The 21,405-nt window shown below is 40.3% G+C and overlaps 1 protein-coding gene across 1 annotated transcript; it reads right to left on the bottom strand.

Moving 5' to 3' along the window:
- Window positions 1-6,073: 6,073 nt before the first annotated feature.
- Window positions 6,074-21,031, bottom strand: LOC133550190 (sex comb on midleg-like protein 4). The gene is made up of 8 exons (XM_061896314.1): window positions 20,859-21,031; window positions 20,370-20,639; window positions 20,176-20,305; window positions 16,236-16,436; window positions 13,635-13,793; window positions 11,659-11,883; window positions 8,529-8,656; window positions 6,074-8,467 (listed from the first exon to the last, which is right to left on the bottom strand). The coding sequence occupies exons 2-8, from the start codon at window positions 20,631-20,633 to the stop codon at window positions 8,342-8,344; spliced, it is 1,233 nt and encodes a 410-aa protein (XP_061752298.1). The 5' UTR covers window positions 20,634-20,639; window positions 20,859-21,031; the 3' UTR covers window positions 6,074-8,341.
- Between the last annotated feature and the right edge of the window lie 374 nt (window positions 21,032-21,405).

Genomic DNA, 21,405 nt, shown 5'->3' with positions numbered 1-21,405 from the left:
GTCGTTAAAATTGTCCATTTACAGTATTGCACTGTAAAAACAGTGATCGTTGACATCAAGGTAAAAAAAACAGACAGCACAGTTGCCAGAATTTTACGGTAAAAATAAAAGTGGCAATGTCTGGCCATTTACTGTAATCTACTGTAAAAAACAACAACAACCGTCAATTTTACGGTGAAAATAACTTTTACATTTTTATTGTAAAAATAGCAATGGTAAAAAAATTATCTTACAGTAAAAAAACAACAACTGTTAGTTTAACTGCTGGAATTTTCTATTTACAGTAATGTACTATAAATACAGTGACCATATAGTTTACAGTAAAAAACCAACTGGCAGTTCAGTGGCCAGAATTTCACTGTAAAAATATAAGTGGTAATGTCTTGCCATTTACAGTAATATACTCTAAAATATACAAATAAAAAAACTACATTTTACGGTAAAAATAAATAACTTTTTATTTTATTGAAAAAATAGCAATGGTCCAAGTTTTCTTTACAGTAATTGACTGTAAAAATGAGAGTTAACAGTAAAAAAAATGGTAGCTTAATTGCTGGAATGTTCCAAATACAGTAATGTACTGTAAATACTGTGACCAAATAATTTACGGTAAAAAAAACCCGGCAGCTCGGTCGCCAGAATTTTACTGTAAAAATAAAAGTGGTACTGTTTTGCCATTTACAGTAATGCACTCTAAAAAAAAAAAAATTGTGGATTTGAAGCTATAAAAATGTTTTTTTTTTTCACATTCACATTATGGGGTATTTTGTGTAGAATTTTGAGGCCAAAAATGAATTAAATCCACAACAAAATGTGGAGGAAGTGAAGTGCTGTGAACATTTTCCAGATGCACTGTAAATATGGAATCATATCCTTAGAACATATTAGAGTCCATTTCAACTTTACATTAAAAATAGTTAGTTTTAAGTTGAATTGCAGATTTATGTTAGTTAACAGATTTGTAATTATGTAAATCACTAATCACCTGGGATCAGGCTTGTTTTGATACCAATATTTTGGTAGAGGTACCAAAATGTATTTTTGATACTTTTGTATACTTTACTAAAACCACAAAAATAGCATTATTAGGGATGGATGTCCCTTTGGGACCCTGTTGTATTTCTAAGGTTTTATTATTGTTATACCGCCGCCTCTTTGAGCTGTAATTTGACCCCCCTGACATGTTTCAAAACTCACCAAAGTGGACACACACATCAGGACTGGTGACAATTCATCTACTCAAAAAACCAAAACCCAAAACTCAAAATTGCGCTCTAGCGCCCCCTAGGAAAAAACAAAGACAAAACTGCTTGTAACGTCCGTTAGGAATGTCGTAGAGACATCCATCCCATCCCATCCATTTTCTACCGCTTATTCCCTTTTGGGGTCACGGGGGGCGCTGGCACCTATCTCAGCTACAATCGGGCGGAAGGCGGGGTACACCCTGGACAAGTCGCCACCTCATCGCAGGGCCAACACAGAAAGACAGACAACATTCACACACTAGGGACCATTTAGTGTTGCCAATCAACCTATCCCCAGGTGCATGTCTTTGGAGGTGGGAGGGGCCTAACCCCAGGTGCATGTCTTTGGAGGTGGGAGGGGCCTATCCCCAGGTGCATGTCTTTGGAGGTAGGAGGGGCCTATCCCCAGGTGCATGTCTTTGGAGGTGGGAGGGGCCTATCCCCAGGTGCATGTCTTTGGAGGTGGGAGGGGCCTATCCCCAGGTGCATGTCTTTGGAGGTGGGAGGGGCCTATCCCCAAGTGCATGTCTTTGGAGGTGGGAGGGGCCTATCCCCAGGTGCATGTCTTTGGAGGTGGGAGGGGCCTATCCCCAGGTGCATGTCTTTGGAGGTGGGAGGGGCCTATCCCCAGGTGCATGTCTTTGGAAGTGGGAGGGGCCTATCCCCAGGTGCATGTCTTTGGAGGTGGGAGGGGCCTATCCCCAGATGCATGTCTTTGGAGGTGGGAGGAAGCCGGAGTACCCGGAGGGAACCCACGCATTCACGGGGAGAACATGCAAACTCCACACAGAAAGATCCCGAGCCTGGATTTGAACCCAGGACTGCAGGACCTTTGTATTGTGAGGCAGACGCACTAACCCCTCTGCCACCGTCAAGCCCCCATGTCGTAGAGACATGAAACAAAAACCTCTAAGTAGGTCTGACTTACACCTAGATTTCATACGCTGACATCTTTCAGCAAAAATCAACAGGAAGTTGTTTTCTTCCTAGGAGGCGCTAGAGCGCAATTTTGAGTTTTGGGGTTTGGTTCTTTGATTAGATGGCAATTTTGGCCCGTCCTGATGTGTGTGATAAATTTGGTGAGTTTTGAAGCATTTTTGCCGCCACCTGACTCTGCCCCGTTGGATACGGGAACACGTGGTTTGGCGACCCACCGCCATGTCCCCCTCCCGCCCTCCCATGACTCTCCATCATAGTTTTGTTTTGTTTTTCGTTTTTGGACATCTGGGAGCTGTCTTTAACGGGGGGGCTCTGTCACACCTATGGATCATGTTTTGTTTTGTCATGTTATGTTTTGATTTTGGACACTCAGTCACGTTTTGCACTTCCTGGTTTTGTTTGTTTCCATGCCAACGCATGAGTTCCCACCTTGTCCCGCCCCTGCCCTCAGTCCCGCACCTGTTCCTGATTATCACAGCCACTATTTAAGTCATTTTCTTTCTGTTCATCATTCTGGGATCTTCACACTCGCACGCACCCTACCCATGCTGTTCCAACCTTCACGCCCTCGTCCACAGTTCCATGCCATGCAAGTTTATGTATTTATGCCACAGTGCTAGTTTTGTTTTGTTTGTATATAGTCATGCCATTGTGCTGTTTTGTTTTAAGTATAGTATAGATTATTTTCCTTTGGTTTGCCTTTTTGTAGTTTGTTTGTTTATTTAATAAATATCATGTACTTACATTCATGCCTGACTAGTCCTTCATCATCCTTGCATCGAGGAAGCACAAACATCCACAGTCCAAGCCTGACAATTTTAAGGGGGTCAAATTACAGCTCAAAGAGGGGGCGGAATAATAATAAAGAATTAAAGCTGCAAGCAGGGATGGACGGGACCGACTTTTGCTGGTGTTTCCTGCCTTTACCCATTCAACATATCTTTACCTGCACTTTACCTACCTTCCCTGCATCCTGGAGTCAAACTGGGGCTGTGATTGGCTCTTTGTTCATACATAAAATATATATGTGTTTAAAAATCCTACAATCATTTTTAAGGTTGTATTTTTTCTACAAAATTGTCTTTCTGAAAGTTATAAGAAGCAAAGTAAAAAAAATAAATGAATTTATTTAAACAAGTGAAGACCAAGTCTTTCAAATATTTTCTTGGATTTTCAAATTCTATTTGAGTTTTGTCTCTCTTAGAATTAAAAATGTCGAACAAAGCGAGACCAGCTTGCTAGTAAATAAATAAAATGTAAAAAATAGAGGCAGCTCACTGGTAAGTGCTGCTATTTGAGCTATTTTTAGAACAGGCCAGCGGGCGACTCATCTGGTCCTTACGGGCGACCTGGTGTTGGTGACCCCTGATCTACATGAAACATAAGTTTATTATTGTCATTTAGTCCTTCAATAAAATGTTGAACATACTAGACAACTTGTCTTTTAGTAGTAAGTAAACAAACAAAGACTCCTGATTAGTCTGCACTAACATATTGTGTCATTTATACACCTATTATTTTATACACATTATGAGGGACAAACTGTAAAAATGGATTGTCAATCTACTTGTTTATTTACTACTTATTTTCTCTTTTAACATGTTCTATCTACACTTCTGTTCAAATGTAATAATCACTTATTCGTCTCTTCTTTGATACTTGACATTAGTTTTGGATGATACCACACATGTAGGTATCGACACGATACCAAGTGGTTCCGTGCGGCACCAGAGAAGAAATGAGTTTGACGCCTCCTGTTTTAGATTGTCATTACTGCCTCAAGTGGTGAACAAGTGTATTACATCTGAGCTCAAGACTGCAGCTGACAGATATATTTTCGGGCGGCCCACCAGGGGGAGCCCGCGGCCCACCACTGGCGGATCTAGCCTTGTAATTATACCCTTTGTTATCATTTATGGAGTAACTTGATCTTTTTTTTTTTTTTTTTTTGCTGTATTGTAAGCACTTTGAGTCTTGTTTTTTTTAATTAAATATATGACGTCATAAAATCAAATATTTGAGAGGCAAACGTGTCTTTAAACTTTTGACCGCCACTCTTCTATTCAGATATTGTTTGTGTTCCTTTAATTTTTTTTTATTTACCAAAAGGGGTTAAAAGGTGTGTGTGGGGGGGGAATGACACGTGCCTGTCATTGGCCAGTGATGACATCATAGATTCAAAAAGAAACCATCAAATATTTGGAGGCAAAAAGTGTCTTAAAACTTTTGACCGCTGCTCTTAATTCAGATATATATATATATATACACACATATACACATATATATATATATATATATATATATATATATATATTTTTTTTTTTTAGGGGTCAAAAGGTGAAACAAATACCACATGCATGTCATTGGCCAGCGATGACGTCATCAAAAATGTAATTGTACACATTTCTAGGCAGTACAAAAAAAAGTATAAACAATTTAGTAGAAAGAGAAACTTGTTCCAAATGAGTCATCAAATGTGATGCATATGAATTTATTAAAAAAATATTATTTATTCATGGGATTTTTTGTATTTCCGACTATTTTTGTCAACTGTTTTGTGTCCAAAAGCCAGTAAATGAATGATATGATAGTTAGAGCTAATAAATCAATAAGAAAGTGATACCTAAAGCACAATCGTCATCGTTAATAACAAGGACAACAAAAAAGACTGGTTGCCATGGTGACCGGCTGATTTACAGTTGGCCCGCCGCCGCCCTCTAGTGGTCATCGGGAACACCCGCCATGTATTTACATGGAGACTTGATGACGTCACAGCAATATGCGCTTGGAACCGGCCAGGCAGTCACGTGGATTAGTCGACCATCATCTGTTGGAACTCACCTGGCTCAGACTCACCTCAGAGTCACCTCAGAGATATTTTTCATTATGTAATATATATATAAAATAATAATAATTTAAAAAAAGCACTATCGGATCGATACCAGAGGGAAAATATCTTACTTTTTTTTTTAATATAAATTATTTTGCAACCCCGTAAGAGACAAGCGGTAAAAAAAAGATTGAAAAAATGGATGGACGGATTGATGGATGTTGCATTATTGACTTAGTTTTGATTAAACATAAAAACATTTTAAAAAATTAAAAAAACTAACGTCCTCAGATCAATACCAGAGTGACACTATCTCACTTTTTTTTTAATATAAATGGTTTTGCACTACTGACTTAGTTTTGATTAAAACATATTAATAATAAAAAAAAAATTAAATAAAAAAAATTGGCCTCGGCTCGATACCAGGGTGATTATATCTCACTTTTGTTAATATAAATGATTTTGCACTATTGACTTAGTTTTGATTCAACATTAAAAACAATGAAATAAATACCAAAAAAAAAAAAAACAGTATCGGCCTCGGATCGACACCAGGGTGACTGTATCTCCCTTTTTTAATACAAATGATTTTGCACTAAATTGGCCCTAATATGTGAATGTGAGTGTGAATGTTGTCTGTCTTTCTGTGTTGGCCCTGTGATGAGGAGGCGACTTGTCCAGGGTGTACCCCGCCTTCCGCCTGACTGTAGATGAGATAGGCGCCAGCGCCCCCCGTGACCCCAAAAGGGAATAAGCGGTAGGAAATGGATGGATGGATGGATTTTGCACTATTGACTTAGTTTTGATTACAAAATAATAATAATCACACAAAAACAGTATCGGCCTCGGATCGATACCAGGGTGACTATATCTCACTTTTTTTAATATAAATGATTTTGCACTATTGTCTTAGTTTTGATTTAAAAAAGTATAATAATAATAATAATAATAATAATAATAAAAACAAACAGTATTGGCATCGGGTCGATACCAGAGTGACGATATCTCCCTTTTTGAATACAATTGATTCAGCGCCCTCGCGACCCTGAACGGGACAAGCGGTAGGAAATGGATGGCAGTTCAGTCGGCAGAATTTTACTGTAAAAACAAAAGTGACACTGTTTTGCCATTTACAGTAATGCACTGTAAAAAAACATCAACAACTCAGCACAGTTGCCAGTCTTACTGTAAAAATAACAGCGGATCTGCTCTACAGTATTGTACAGTAAAATAAAGGCCACAGATTTTACGGTAGGAAAAAAACTGGAAGGTCTGTCGCAGGATTTTACTTTGAAAATACACAAATAGCGTTCCTCCATTTACAGTAATGCACGGTGTACAGTATTTCTGTGATATGTGATATTAGGGTAGGTACTGTACATAAACACTACGATACGCACTGTAGTCGTGTCGTTTAATACTCATACAGAGGATCATAAAACACACAAGCAAACATTTGAAATACGTTCATCGGCACCAAGGATTTTCCAAAATAAATAAAAATACTTGTGTGACATCAGAGTACACTTGGCAAGTACACCGCAAAATATGCAACGCAAGTATTTCAATCTGGCTACTTAATAATAAAGTTTACACGTATTTGTTTCACATATATCATTCTACATACAGTATAGGAGTGTATTATTGTACACAAAGTACTGTAGGAGTGTGTTATTGTACATACAGTACCACAGGAGTGTATTATTGTACATAATACTGTCGGTGAACTGGATATTTCTGTATATACAGTACTGTAGATCTACTGTTTATTACTGTACACTATTGTACAGTATTGTATGAGTACATTATTGTACATACAGACTACTATAGGAGTGTATTATTGTACATACAGTACTGTAGTTGTACTGTACATAGAGTACTATAGGAGTATATTATTGTACATGAAGTACTGTGGGTGTACTGTATATTATTATGATACATACAGTACTATATTAGAGTACTGTAGATTTAAAATCTGCATGCAGCCGTGCTGCAGATGAGGTCAACATCTGGACGGGTGTAATAAAGATGTGCGAGTAAAGTCTCTGTCCGTGTAAAATCTTTGTGTCTCGTAGTGGTTAAGATCAAAGATGTGAACTGTCCTATAAACAAAGTAAAAGTTAAAAAAAAAAGAGATGCAAAGTCCCATAGACAAAATGAAAGTACAACAAAGTTGTGATGTTCAGTAAACAAAGTGAAAGTAAAAATAAAAAAGATGTGAATTGTCCTGTTAGCAAAGTGAAAGTAAAACAGGTTGTGACGTTCTGTAAACAAAGTGAAAGTTAAAAAGATGTGAAATGTCCAGTTAACAGAGTAAAAGTTAAAAAAAAGTTGTGATGTTATGTGAACAAAGTGAAAGTTAAAGAAAGTGAAATCTCCTGTAAACAAAGAGAAAGTTAAAAAAAAAGAGATGTAAAGTCCCATACACAAAATGAAAGTATTTTTTTTTGTGATGTTCAGTAAACAAAGTGAAAGTTAAAAAAAAAAGTGAATTGGCCTGTTAGCAAAGTGAAAGTAAAACAAGTTGTGATGTTCTGTAAACAAAGTGAAAGTTAAAAAGATGTGAAATGTCCTGCTAACAGAGTAAAAAAAACACCTGTGATGTTTTGCAAACAAAGTGAAAGTAAAAATTGTGAAATGTCCTGTAAAGAAAGTGAAAGTTAAAAAAAAAATAGATCTAAAGTCCCATTCACAAAATGTAAAAAATGTGATGTTCAGTAAACAAAGTGAAAGTCTGAAAAAAAGATGTGAATTGTCCTGTTAGCAAAGTGAAAGTAAAACTAGTTGTGATGTTCTGTAAAAAAAGTGAAAGTTAAAATTATGTGAAATGTCCTGTTAACACAGTGAGAGTTGAAAAAAAAAAGTTAAATGTCCTGCTAATAAAGTGAAAGTAAAAAAAGATTTGATGTCCTGTAAACAAAGTGAAAGTAAACAAAGATGTGAAATGTATGTTAATGATGTGAAAGTAAAAATATTAATAATTTGATGTCCTGTTAACAAAGTGATGTTCTGTAAACATAGTGAAAGTAAAGAAAGATGTGATATTCTGTAAACAGAAATAGTGAAATGTCCTGTTAACAAAGTGAAAGTAATAAGATATGTGATGTTCTGTAAACAAAGTGAAAGTTAAAAAAAAAGCGAAATGTCCTGTTATTATTAAAGTTTAAACAAAGATTTGACATTCTGTAAACAAAATGAAAGTTTAAAAAAAAAAAGGATTTGAAATGTCCTGTTAACAGATTGAAAGTAAAAAAGATTAGATGTTATGTTGACAAAGTGAAAGTAAAAAACAAAAAGAAGGTGATTGTCCTTCCAAGCTTCCCGCCTTCTAGAACTTGCTCTGCTTGAGCTTGTCGATGTGGAAAGACAGCTTGAGGGCGGGGCCTAACTTCAGGCCCAAGTATTTCATCATCATGTCGCTCTTCAGCAGCAGCAAGGCGTGGCCGTCGATCTCCTGCAAGGCGGGGCAAAGATGGAGCGTCCTGATTGGTCGGCGCTCCTGAGGACAAACTTACGTGTTTCCTGAAGACTTCGGCGTGAGGACCCAAGGCCTGAGGGTCCGAGTCCTTCATGAACCAGACCACATCGTCCACGGTCCAAGAGGACGGCTCTTTGCTGGCCGGAGCCTTGGACTCCTGGGACTCTGCAGGGTTGGAAACACAACCCTTATACTGATCCTGTCACATATACAGGATCTTTGACCAGCAGTTTTACAACAAGGCCTTATAAAGTGCTCCTGTCACATATACAGGATCTTTGACTAGCAGTTTTACCACAAGGCCTTATAAAGTGCTCCTGTCACATATACAGGATCTTTGACCAGCAGTTTTACAACAAGGCCTTATAAAGTGCTCCTGTCACATATACAGGATCTTTGACTAGCAGTTTTACAGAAAGGCCTTATAAAGTGCTCCTGTCACATATACAGGATCTTTGACCAGCAGTTTTACAACAAGGCCTTATAAAGTGCTCCTGTCACATATACAGGATCTTTGACCAGCAGTTTTACCACAAGGCCTTATAAAGTGCTCCTGTCACATATACAGGATCTTTGACCAGCAGTTTTACAGAAAGGCCTTATAAAGTGCTCCTGTCACATATACAGGATCTTTGACTAGCAGTTTTACAGAAAGGCCTTATAAAGTGCTCCTGTCACATATACAGGATCTTTGACTAGCAGTTTTACAGAAAGGCCTTATAAAGTGCTCCTGTCACATATACAGGATCTTTGACTAGCAGTTTTACCATAAGGCCTTATAAAGTGCTCCTGTCACATATACAGGATCTTTGACTAGCAGTTTTACAGAAAGGCCTTATAAAGTGCTCCTGTCACATATACAGGATCTTTGACTAGCAGTTTTACAACAAGGCTTTATAAAGTGCTCCTGTCACATATACAGGATCTTTGACCAGCAGTTTTACCATAAGGCCTTATAAAGTGTTCCTCTCACATATACAGGATCTTTGACCAGCAGTTTTACAACAAGGCTTTATAAAGGGCTCCTGTCACATATACAGGATCTTTGACCAGCAGTTTTACAACAAGGCCTTATAAAGTGCTCCTGTCACATATACAGGATCTTTGACCAGCAGTTTTACAACAAGGCCTTATAAAGTGCTCCTGTCACATATACAGGATCTTTGACTAGCAGTTTTACGACAAGGCTTTATAAAGTGCTCCTGTCACATATACAGGATCTTTGACCAGCAGTTTTACAGAAAGGCCTTATAAAGTGTTCCTCTCACATATACAGGATCTTTGACTAGCAGTTTTACAGAAAGGCCTTATAAAGTGCTCCTGTCACATATACAGGATCTTTGACTAGCAGTTTTACAGAAAGGCCTTATAAAGTGCTCCTGTCACATATACAGGATCTTTGACTAGCAATTTTACAACAAGGCCTTATAAAGTGCTCCTGTCACATATACAGGATCTTTGACCAGCAGTTTTACCATAAGGCCTTATACAGTGTTCCTCTCACATATACAGGATCTTTGACTAGCAGTTTTACAGAAAGGCCTTATAAAGTGCTCCTGTCACATATACAGGATCTTTGACTTGTAGTTTTTGGAGTAGGTCCTTAGTTAATGGAAAAGAGCGCTCCTGTAATTTTGAAGCTCTTTGACGAGCATATTTTCAGTGTGGTTTTAAAAACAACAAATTGAGGATCTTTGACTAGCTTTTTTTTTTAACTTGATCATTAAAGAAACAGAAGATTGTTCCTGTCATTAAGGAGGATCCTTGACTAGCACTTAGGGCCTTAAAAACAGTAAAGGGCTCCTGTCACATCTTAAGGATCTTTGACTATAGATTTTTCTATCATGTGGGATCTTTGACTAGCAGTTTTACAATAGGTCCTTAAAAAAGTGCTGCTGTCATATATAAAGGATCTTCGACTAGCAGTTTTACAATAAGGCCTTAAAAGAATGCTACTGTCACATATAGAGGATCTTTGAGAAGCATTTTTATAGTAGAACTTTAAGAAATAGAAGAGTGCTCTTGTCATACAGAGGATCTTTGACTTGCGGTTTTACAGTATGTCCTTAAAAAGTGCTCTTGTCATGTATAGAGGATCTTTTACCATCAGTTTTACAAAAGGGCCGTAAACAGAGCTACTGTCACATATAGAGGATCTTCGACAATCTTCAATCATTTTTGCAGCAGGACTAAAAAAACAGAGGAGTGCTTCTGTAATATAGAAGATCTTTGACTAGGGGTTTTACAGTAGGACTTAAGAAACAGAAGACTGCTCCTGTTATATAGACAATCTTTGACTAACGGTTTTACAAAAGGACTTTAAGAACCATAGGAGTACTCCTGTTGTATAGAGGATCTTTGACTAGCGGTTTTATGGTACAACTTTAAGGAACAGAAGACTGCTCCTGTTGTAAAGACAATCTTTGACTAGCGGGTTTTACAGTAAAACTTCAGGAAACCCAACAGTGCTCCTGTTGTTTTCAGGATCTTTAACTAGCGGTTTTACAGTAAAACTTTAAGAAACAGAAGACTGCTCCTGTAATAGAAGATCTTTGACTAGTGGTTTTACAAAAGGACTTTAACAAACAGAGGAGTGCTCCTGTTATGTAGAGGATCTTTACTAGTGGTTTTACAGTACAACTTTAAGGACCAGAAGACTGTTCCTGTTATAAAGACAATCTTTGACTACTGGTTTTACAGTAAAACTTTAGGAAACACAAGAGTGCTCCTGTTGTTTTGAGGATCTTTGACTAGCGGGTTTACAGTAAAACTTTGGGAAACACAAGAGTGATCCTGTTGTTTTGAGGATCTTTGACTAGCGGGTTTACAGTAAAACTTTAAGAAACAGAAGACTGCTCCTGTAACAGACGATCTTTGACTATTGGTTTTACAGTAGAACTTGGAGAAACAGAGGAGTGCTCCTGTCATATAGAGGATCTTTGACTATTGGTTTTACAGTAGAACTTGGAGAAACAGAGGAGTGCTCCTGTTATATAGAGGATCTTTGACTGGCGGTTTTACAGTAGTATTTTAAGAAACAGAGACGTGCTCGTGTGATATTGAGGATCTTTGACTAGCATTTTTACGGTAGTTCCATAGGTAACGGAAGAACTCTGTTTGGATATAGAGGATCTTTGATAAATGGTTATTTTGTGATGCCACCTCACCTGTCCTGTTGGCTTCTAAGAAGGTGTCGGGGCCGGCGGACGTCTGCCTGCCGGGGCCCAAGGGCACGGGGCAGGCGGGGAACTGCTGCAAAGAGCGGAAGCCGTAGGTGGACTTTGGCGAGTAGGAGGAGCTTATGGAGCTGAAGGCGGACTCGCCATGGTCCACAGGGTAGCGCTTGGCGTCTGCCTGCTCGTGGCGGTAGTCGTCTGCCAGAGACGTTTCAGCTGCAGGCCAGACAAAGGCGTCTGAGTGAAGGATCTTGGACTGGCAGTTTTACAAAAAGGCCTTATAAAGTGCTCCTGTCACATTTACAGGATCTTTGACTGGCAATTTTGAAAAAAGGCCTTATAAAATGCTTCTATCACATACAGAGGATCTTTGACAAGTAGTTTTCCACTGAAGTCCTAAAAAGTGTTCTTGTCACATATAATGGATCTTTGACAAGCAGTTTTACAATAAGGCCTTATAAAGTGTTCCGTCACATATACAGGATCTTTGACAACAGTTTTACAATAAGACCTTATAAAGTGCAACTGTCACATGTAGAGGATCTTTGACCAGCAGTTTTACAATAAGGACTTATAAATGGCTCCTGTCACTTATAGATGATCTTTGACTAGCAGTTTTAAGATAAAGCCTTATAAAGCGCTCCTGTCTAATATAGAGGATCTTCGACTACCAGTTTTACAATAATATCTTATAAAGTGCTCCTGTCACATGTAGAGGATCTTTGACTACCAGTTTTACAATAAGGTCTTATAAAGTGCTCTTATTACATATAAAGGATCTTTGACGAGCAGTTTTACAGTAAGGTCTTAAAAAGTGTTCCTGTCACATATAAAGGATCTTTGACCAGCAGTTTTGCAATTAGGCCTTATAAAACGCTCCTATTACATATAGAGGATCTTTGAGTAGCAGTTTTACAATAAGGTCTTAAAAAGTGCTCTTGTCACATATGAGGGATCTTTGACTAGCAGTTTTACAATGAGGCCTTATAAAGTGCTCCAGTCACATTTAGAGGATCTTTGACTAGCAGTTTTACAATGAGACCTTATAAAGTGCTCCTGTCACATTTAGAGGATCTTTGACTAGCAGTTTTACAACAAGACCTTATAAAGTGCTACTTTCACATATATAGGATCTTTGACTAGCAGTTTTACAATAAGGTCTTAAAAAGTGCTCTTGTCACATATAAAGGATATTTGACTAGCAGTTTTACAATGAGGCCTTATAAAGTGCTCCAGTCACATTTAGAGGATCTTTGATTAGCAGTTTTAAAATAAGTTCTTGTAAAGTGCTCCTGTCACATTTAGAGGATCTTTGACTAGCAGTTTTAAAATAAGTCCTTGTAAAGTGCTCCTGTCACAGAGGATCTTTGACTATCAGTTTTACAATGAGGCCTTATAAAGTGCTCCTGTCACATTTAGAAGATCTTTACCTGTCAATTTTACAATGAGGCCTTATAAAGTGCTCCTGTCACATATACAGGATCTTTGACTAGCAGTTTTACAATAATGTTTTATAAAGTGGTCCTGTCACATATGGAGGATCTTTGCCTATCAGTTTTACAAAATGAGGCCTTATAAAGTGCCCCTGTCACATATACTGGATCTTTGACTAGCAGTTTTACAATAAGGTCTTAAAAAGTGCTCTTGTCACATTTAAAGGATCTTTGACTAGCAGTTTTACAATGAGGCCTTATAATGTGCTCCTGTCACATTTAGAAGATCTTTACCTGTCAATTTTACAATGAGGCCTTATAAAGTGGTCCTGTCACATATACAGGATCTTTGACTAGCAGTTTTACAACAAGGCCTTATAAAGTGCTCTTGTCACATATAAAGGATCTTTGACTAGCAGTTTTACAACAAGGTCTCATTTAGTGCTCCTGTCCAATATAGAAGATCTTTGAGTAGCAGTTGTACAATAAGGTTGAATAAAGTGCTCCTGTCACATGTAGAGGATCTTTGACTACCGTCAGACTGGTAGGAGGCGCGGCGGCTGATGACGGGCTGGTCGCTGAAGAGGTTCTCACAGTGCAAGCTCCGACACAGTTTCTTGAGGAAGCGCAGCACGTAGTCGATGCTGTTGACCACCGGCAGGCTGAGCAGGTGCTGCTTGCCATCAAAGGTGGCTGAAACACAGGTGGGAGCTCATAAAGTCCTCCTGTCACATATACAGGATCTTGGACCAGCAGTTTTACAACAAGGCCTTATAAAGTGCTCCTGTCACATATACAGGATCTTGGACCAGCAGTTTTACAACAAGGCCTTATAAAGTGCTCCTGTCACATATACAGGATCTTGGACTATCAGTGTTGCAACAAGGCCTTATAAAGTGCTCCTGTCACATATACAGGATCTTTGACTAGCAGTTTTACAACAAGGCCTTATAAAGTGCTCCTGTCACATATACAGGATCTTTGACCAGCAGTTTTACAACAAGGCCTTATAAAGTGCTCCTGTCACATATACAGGATCTTTGACCAGCAGTTTTACAACAAGGCCTTATAAAGTGCTCCTGTCACATATACAGGATCTTTGACCAGCAGTGTTGCAACAAGGCCTTATAAAGTGCTCCTGTCACATATACAGGATCTTTGACTAGCAGTTTTACAACAAGGCCTTATAAAGTGCTCCTGTCACATATACAGGATCTTTGACTAACAGTTTTACAACAAGGCCTTATAAAGTGCTCCTGTCACATATACAGGATCTTTGACTAGCAGTTTTACAACAAGGCCTTATAAAGTGCTCCTGTCACATATACAGGATCTTTGACCAGCAGTTTTACAACAAGGCCTTATAAAGTGCTCCTGTCACATATACAGGATCTTTGACCAGCAGTTTTACAACAAGGCCTTATAAAGTGCTCCTGTCACATATACAGGATCTTTGACCAGCAGTTTTACAACAAGGCCTTATAAAGTGCTTCTGTCACATATACAGGATCTTTGACCAGCAGTTTTACAGAAAGGCCTTATAAAGTGCTCCTGTCACATATACAGGATCTTTGACCAGCAGTTTTACAACAAGGCCTTATAAAGTGCTCCTGTCACATATACAGGATCTTTGACCAGCAGTTTTACAGAAAGGCCTTATAAAGTCCTCCTGTCACATATACAGGATCTTTGACTAGCAGTTTTACAGAAAGGCCTTATAAAGTGCTCCTGTCACATATACAGGATCTTTGACTAGCAGTTTTACAGAAAGGCCTTATAAAGTGCTCCTGTCACATATACAGGATCTTTGACTAGCAGTTTTACCATAAGGCCTTATAAAGTTCTCCTGTCACATATACAGGATCTTTGACCAGCAGTTTTACAGAAAGGCCTTATAAAGTCCTCCTGTCACATATACAGGATCTTTGACTAGCAGTTTTACAGAAAGGCCTTATAAAGTGCTCCTGTCACATATACAGGATCTTTGACTAGCAGTTTTACCACAAGGCCTTATAAAGTGCTCCTGTCACATATACAGAATCTTGGACCAGCAGTTTTACAACAAGGCCTTATAAAGTGCTCCTGTCACATATACAGGATCTTTGACTAGCAGTTTTACCACAAGGCCTTATAAAGTGCTCAAGTCACATATACAGGATCTTGGACCAGCAGTTTTACAACAAGGCCTTATAAAGTGCTCCTGTCACATATACAGGATCTTTGACTAGCAGTTTTACCATAAGGCCTTATAAAGTGCTCCTGTCACATATACAGGATCTTGGACCAGCAGTTTTACAACAAGGCCTTATAAAGTGCTCCTGTCACATATACAGGATCTTTGACTAGCAGTTTTACAACAAGGCCTTATAAAGTGCTCCTGTCACATATACAGGATCTTTGACTAGCAGTTTTACCACAAGGCCTTATAAAGTGCTCCTGTCACATATACAGGATCTTGGACCAGCAGTTTTACAACAAGGCCTTATAAAGTGCTCCTGTCACATATGCAGGATCTTTGACTAGCAGTTTTACCATAAGGCCTTATAAAGTGCTCCTGTCACATATACAGGATCTTGGACCAGCAGTTTTACAACAAGGCCTTATAAAGTGCTCCTGTCAAATATACAGGATCTTTGACTAGCAGTTTTACAACAAGGCCTTATAAAGTGCTCCTGTCACATATGCAGGATCTTTGACTAGCAGTTTTACCATAAGGCCTTATAAAGTGCTCCTGTCACATATACAGGATCTTTGACTAGCAGTTTTACAACAAGGCCTTATAAAGTGCTCCTGTCACATATACAGGATCTTTGACTAGCAGTTTTACCACAAGGCCTTATAAAGTGCTCCTGTCACATATACAGGATCTTGGACCAGCAGTTTTACAACAAGGCCTTATAAAGTGCTCCTGTCACATATGCAGGATCTTTGACTAGCAGTTTTACCATAAGGCCTTATAAAGTGCTCCTGTCACATATACAGGATCTTGGACCAGCAGTTTTACAACAAGGCCTTATAAAGTGCTCCTGTCACATATACAGGATCTTTGACTAGCAGTTTTACAGAAAGGCCTTATAAAGTGCTCCTGTCACATATGCAGGATCTTGAACGGGCATTTTTGCGGACGGTGAGTACCTGAGATCTTCTCCCCGCCATAACCCTGCGTGAGGAGCGCAAAGACGGTCTTCTGCTGGAAGGCGCTGTCGATGCAGCCTTGGACCGCCTGTTGCAGGACCACCGAGGGTCTGTCGGGTCCAAAGTGGTCCGGCAGCTGCTGGATCTTCTTTCTGTCCAGGTTGGGACCCGTGTTGGCCTGCTTGTTGATGTAGATGCACACTGACACACACACACACACACACACACACACACACACACACACACACACACACACACACACACACACACACACACACACACACACACGCGCACACACGCACACACACACACACACACACACACACACACACACACACACACACACACACACACACACACACACACACACACGCGCACACACACACACGCACACGCACACACACACACACACACACACACACACACACACACACACATACGTATTTGTTGCCTTCTTGAGACCTCCGAAAAATGTATTTGGTTTTTAATCTTCATTATTTACTTCAAGTTATTACAGTATGTCTCTATATACATATTTATATATTTTTTTTAAATACATTTTGGCCAAAGGGGGTGCATTCTATTTCTTGCACACACTTGTTATTTCATATGTTGACCAGAGGCTAGCACATTTAAAAGCAACACACAGTCAGTTTGAGAAATCCCTCTTTAGGAGCAGCCTTTCTAGATACACAAAGAAGTGTATTTACAACATGAATAATATTTACATTAGAGATGCGCGGTTTGCGATCACAACCGCCCGACCCGTGACGAAAAAATAGATTTTAAATAGATTCGAGCCCTAAATCAGTTCAAGAAAGCCATTGTGTGTGTGCTATTTGGAGGGAGTTACACTTTCTAACCTCACTGATGCCTTGCATGCTCTATATTAGATAAATAACAACGGGCAGGTGTGGCTTTGATGAAATGTTGTTTCGGGTGGATGACGACTTTTGTAATGCGGTTGCGGATGATATAATTACCTATCCGCGCATCTCCAATATACTTACTATGCAAATATAAAAAAGCTTGTTGTGAAAAATTAGTTGGAATTTCACAAGAAAAAAGTCACAATTTCACAAGAAAAACCTAGAATTTTGGCTTTTTGTATTATTTTTTATTAAATAAAAATTTGACTATAGTTTTACAAGAAAAACTGAACATGTATGCAGTATTGTGATAAAAGTTGGAATTTTACTCAATAACAGTCGCAATTTTACAACTTGACATTTTTCCCAGTGGGTTAGAGCGTCCGCCTTGAGATCGGTAGGTTGTGAGTTAATCCTAACTCTAACCCTAACCCTGACAAAAACCTAACCCCAAACCTAACCCATAATCCTAAACCTAAACCCAGCCTTAACCCCTAATCCTAACCCAAACCAAACTCCAATTTGAACCCCTAATCCTAACCCTAACACCAACCTAACCCACCTACTCAGTGGTCTAGTGGTTAGAGTGTCCGCCCTGAGATGGGTAGGTTGTGAGTTCAAATCCCAGCCGAGTCATACCAAAGACTATAAAAATGGGAGCCATTACCTCCCTGTTTGGCACTCAGCATCAAGGCTTGGAATTGGGGGTTAAATCACCATAAATGATTCCCGGGCGTGGCACCGCTGCTGCTCACTGCTCCCCTCACCTCCCAGGGGGTGATCAAGGGGATGGGTCAAATGCAGAGGACAAATTTCACCACACCTAGTGTGTGTGTGTGTGTGTGTGTGTGTGTGTGTGTGTGTGTGTGTGTGTGTGTGTGTGTGTGTGTGTGTGTGTGTGTGTGTGAGACAATCATTACTACTTTAACTTGAACTAACCCCAAACCTAACCGCTAATCCTTACCCTAACACTAACAAAAACCTAACCCCAACCCTAACTACTAACCCTAACCCTAACCCCAGTCCTAACACAATCCTAACCCCGAATCCTAACTCTAACCCAAACCTAACCCCTAATCCTAACGCCACCCCCAACTCTAACATTAACCCTAACCCCTACCTCAACCCTAATTTTAACCCCAACCCTACCCTTACCCAATCCTAACCCAAGACCAACTCTAACCAAAACCTAACCCCAACCCTTTCCTTCTTCTAAAGCACACGGCCCCTTCCCCTCACCCTTCCTTTCTCTCTTTATTTATATTTTTAAACGTTTATTATTGTAGCGACATGGTTGAAGATGTCTGTGATTTCCGATCGTTTGTGAGGGCAGCAAAGGGACTTCTGTGTGTGGTCAGAGCAGCACACAGGACGGTTCAGCTTCTTGCTTTTTTTTGGCTTGTTGACAAATGGAAGTTGATCCCTCACCCTTGTTTGATGCACAGTACTGTATCGCACTTTAGATCGTCATCAAAGTGTACAAAGATTCACTAAAATACAGACTTTTGTCGAGGCCGGAACCAATTATTCATATTTCAATTTTTCCTTATGGAGACATTTGATCTACTGTACATACTTTTCTACAAAAGCCAAAAGCAGTGAAGTTGTCACATTGTGTAAATGGTAAATAAAAAGAGAATACAATGATTTGCAAATCCTTTTCAACTTATATTCAATTAAATAGACTGCAAAGACAAGATACTTCCTGTTTTATTATTTTTGCAAATAATCATGAATATAGAATTTACTGGCAGCAACACATTGAAAAAAAAGTTGTCACAGGGGGCATTTTTAACTCTGTGTTACATGGCCTCAGTTTGCAGGCCAGTCTAGTACCCGCACTCTTTTACTACAAAGCCACGCTGTTGTAACACGTGGCTCGGCATCGTCTTGCTGAAATAAGCAGGGGCGTCCATGATAACGTTGTTGGATGACAACATATGTTGTTCCAAAAGCTGTATGTACCTTTCAGCATTAATGGTGCCTTCACAGATGTGTAAGTTACCCATGCCTTGGCCACTAATACACCCCCATACTATCACACATGCCAATAACAGTCTGGAGGTTCTTTTCCCTTTTGTTCCGGAAGACACAGCGTCCACAGTTTCCAAAAACAAGTTAAAATGTGGACTCGTCAGACCACAGAACACTTTTCCACTTTGCATCAGTCCATCTTAGATGAGCTCAGGCCCTAGCGAAGCCAGCGGCATTTCTGGGTGTTGTTGATAAATGGCTTTGACTTTGGATAATAGAGTTTTAACTTGCACGTACGGATGTAGCGACCGACTGTAGTTACTGACAGTTATTTTCTGAAGTGTTCCTGAACCCATGTGGTGATATCCTTTACACACTGATGTTGATTTTTGGTGCAGTACCGCCTGAGGGATCCAAGGTGCGTAATATCATGGCTTACGTGCAGTGATTTCTCCAGATTCTCTGAACCTTCTGATGATATTGAGGAGCGTAGATGGTGAAATCCCTAAATTCCTTGCAATAGCTGCTTGAGAAATGTTGTTCTTAAATAATTTGACAAATTGACAAAGTGGTGACCCTCGCCCCATCCTTGTTTGTGAATGAATGAGCATGTCATGGAAGCTTCTTTTATAGCCAATCATGGCACCCACCTGTTCCCAATTAGCCTGTTCACCTGTGGGATGTTCCAAAATAAGTCTCTGACGAGCCTTCCTCAACTCGCTCAGTCTTTTTTGCCACTTGTGCCAGCTCATCAAATTCCAAATGAGCTAATATTTGCAGGAAATAACAACGTTTACCAATGTGAACGTTAAATATCTTGTCTTTGCAGTCTGTTCAATTGAATATAAGTGGAAAAGGATTGGCAAATCATTGTATTCTCTTCCTGCGATGAGTAGGCGACTTGTCCATGGTGTACACTGCTTTCTGCCCGATTGTAGCTGAGATAGGCATCAGCGCCCCCTGCGACCCCTAACCCTAACCCAAAGGGAATAAGCGGTAGGAAATGGATGGATGTATTCTCTTTTTATGTACCATTTACACAACGTGACAGCTTCACTGGTTCAAGAGTAAAACAAAACAACAAAAAAAGGTCCTACCTGTGAGCACCTGGGGCGCGGCCGAGTGCGGGACGGTGGCGGCGTCCTGAGGGATGGAGCTCATGTCGGGCTCGGGGGTGCTGCTGGGCGGGGAGATGGCCAGCGGCGTCATCACCATCCGGGCCTTCAGCTGCGGCAGGAGGAAGACGGCTAATTAACGGCAAATCAGGGGTCAATTATTCATGGCTGCCGACCTTGAAGCCTGGTTTCCTCCCCCTCTTCTTGGGCACCTTCAGCGCGGGCAGCGAGTCTGGGTAGCGGCCGGGGAAATCCATCTTGGCCACGCCACGGAGGGGGGGTCTTCCTCTCTTCCTGCCCGGAATCTTCCCCGACTGGCCGGGCATGAAGGAGGAGGGCGCCACTGCAGCTGCTTGCATTTCACCGCTCTGGTTGTTGTTGTTGTTGTTGTTGTTGTCGTGGTGGTCTGCGTTCTGCACCGACGCTGCAGGTGCACTCATTTGGAGCTGCAACACAGGACATCAAGCATGTCAGCCATCTTTTTTTTCTGGCAGCTAATTAGTGTAATGCATTCAGCAGAGGCAGAAGAAGGAGGGGGGGGGGGGGGTTGTTGCCATGGCTACCCAGCTATATGTAGTACTATCACCATGACAGCTTGCAGGCTCATCTGCCAAAACAAGGTGAAAAGAGGAAGAACGCGTGCACAAAGAACGTGGGCCACTTACCCGGCGACACCGACGCCCTGGCTGCTTTTCCACGGTCCAGAGTCCACTGTAACGCTGCCTGCCGAGTCGGAGAGACAGTATGTGCCTCGAGGGGGGCCGTGGTGGTGGTGATGGGGGTCCTTCGTTGCCATGGCAACACGCCTGTGAGCCTGCGAGCGAGCTGCCGTGTTTGGTCTGTGGCTCACTGGAATGATGACGCGCACATTTTAGCGCCTGGTGAAAACCTTTGGAGCGGGGGTGCCCAGACTTTTTCACACATCAGCTGCTTTCTAAATGACCAGGTCGAGGTGATCTACCTCATCTTCATATATATATATATATATATATATATATATATATATATATATATACCGTATTTCCTTGAATTGCCGCCGGGCATATAGTATGCGCCTGCCTTGAATTACTGCCGGGTCAAACTCGCTTTGCAAAATAATTAGCGCATGCTTAGTATTACCGCCTGGTCAAACTCGTGACGTCACGAGTGACACTTCCCCTGTCATCATTTTCAAAATGGAGGAGGCTGATTTCAATACCGGTAATTTGAAAT

This window comes from Nerophis ophidion, linkage group LG03 (assembly GCF_033978795.1).
Source record: "Nerophis ophidion isolate RoL-2023_Sa linkage group LG03, RoL_Noph_v1.0, whole genome shotgun sequence".
Taxonomy (NCBI): Eukaryota; Metazoa; Chordata; class Actinopteri; order Syngnathiformes; family Syngnathidae; genus Nerophis; species Nerophis ophidion.
This window is presented reverse-complemented; position numbering and strand designations above follow the sequence as displayed.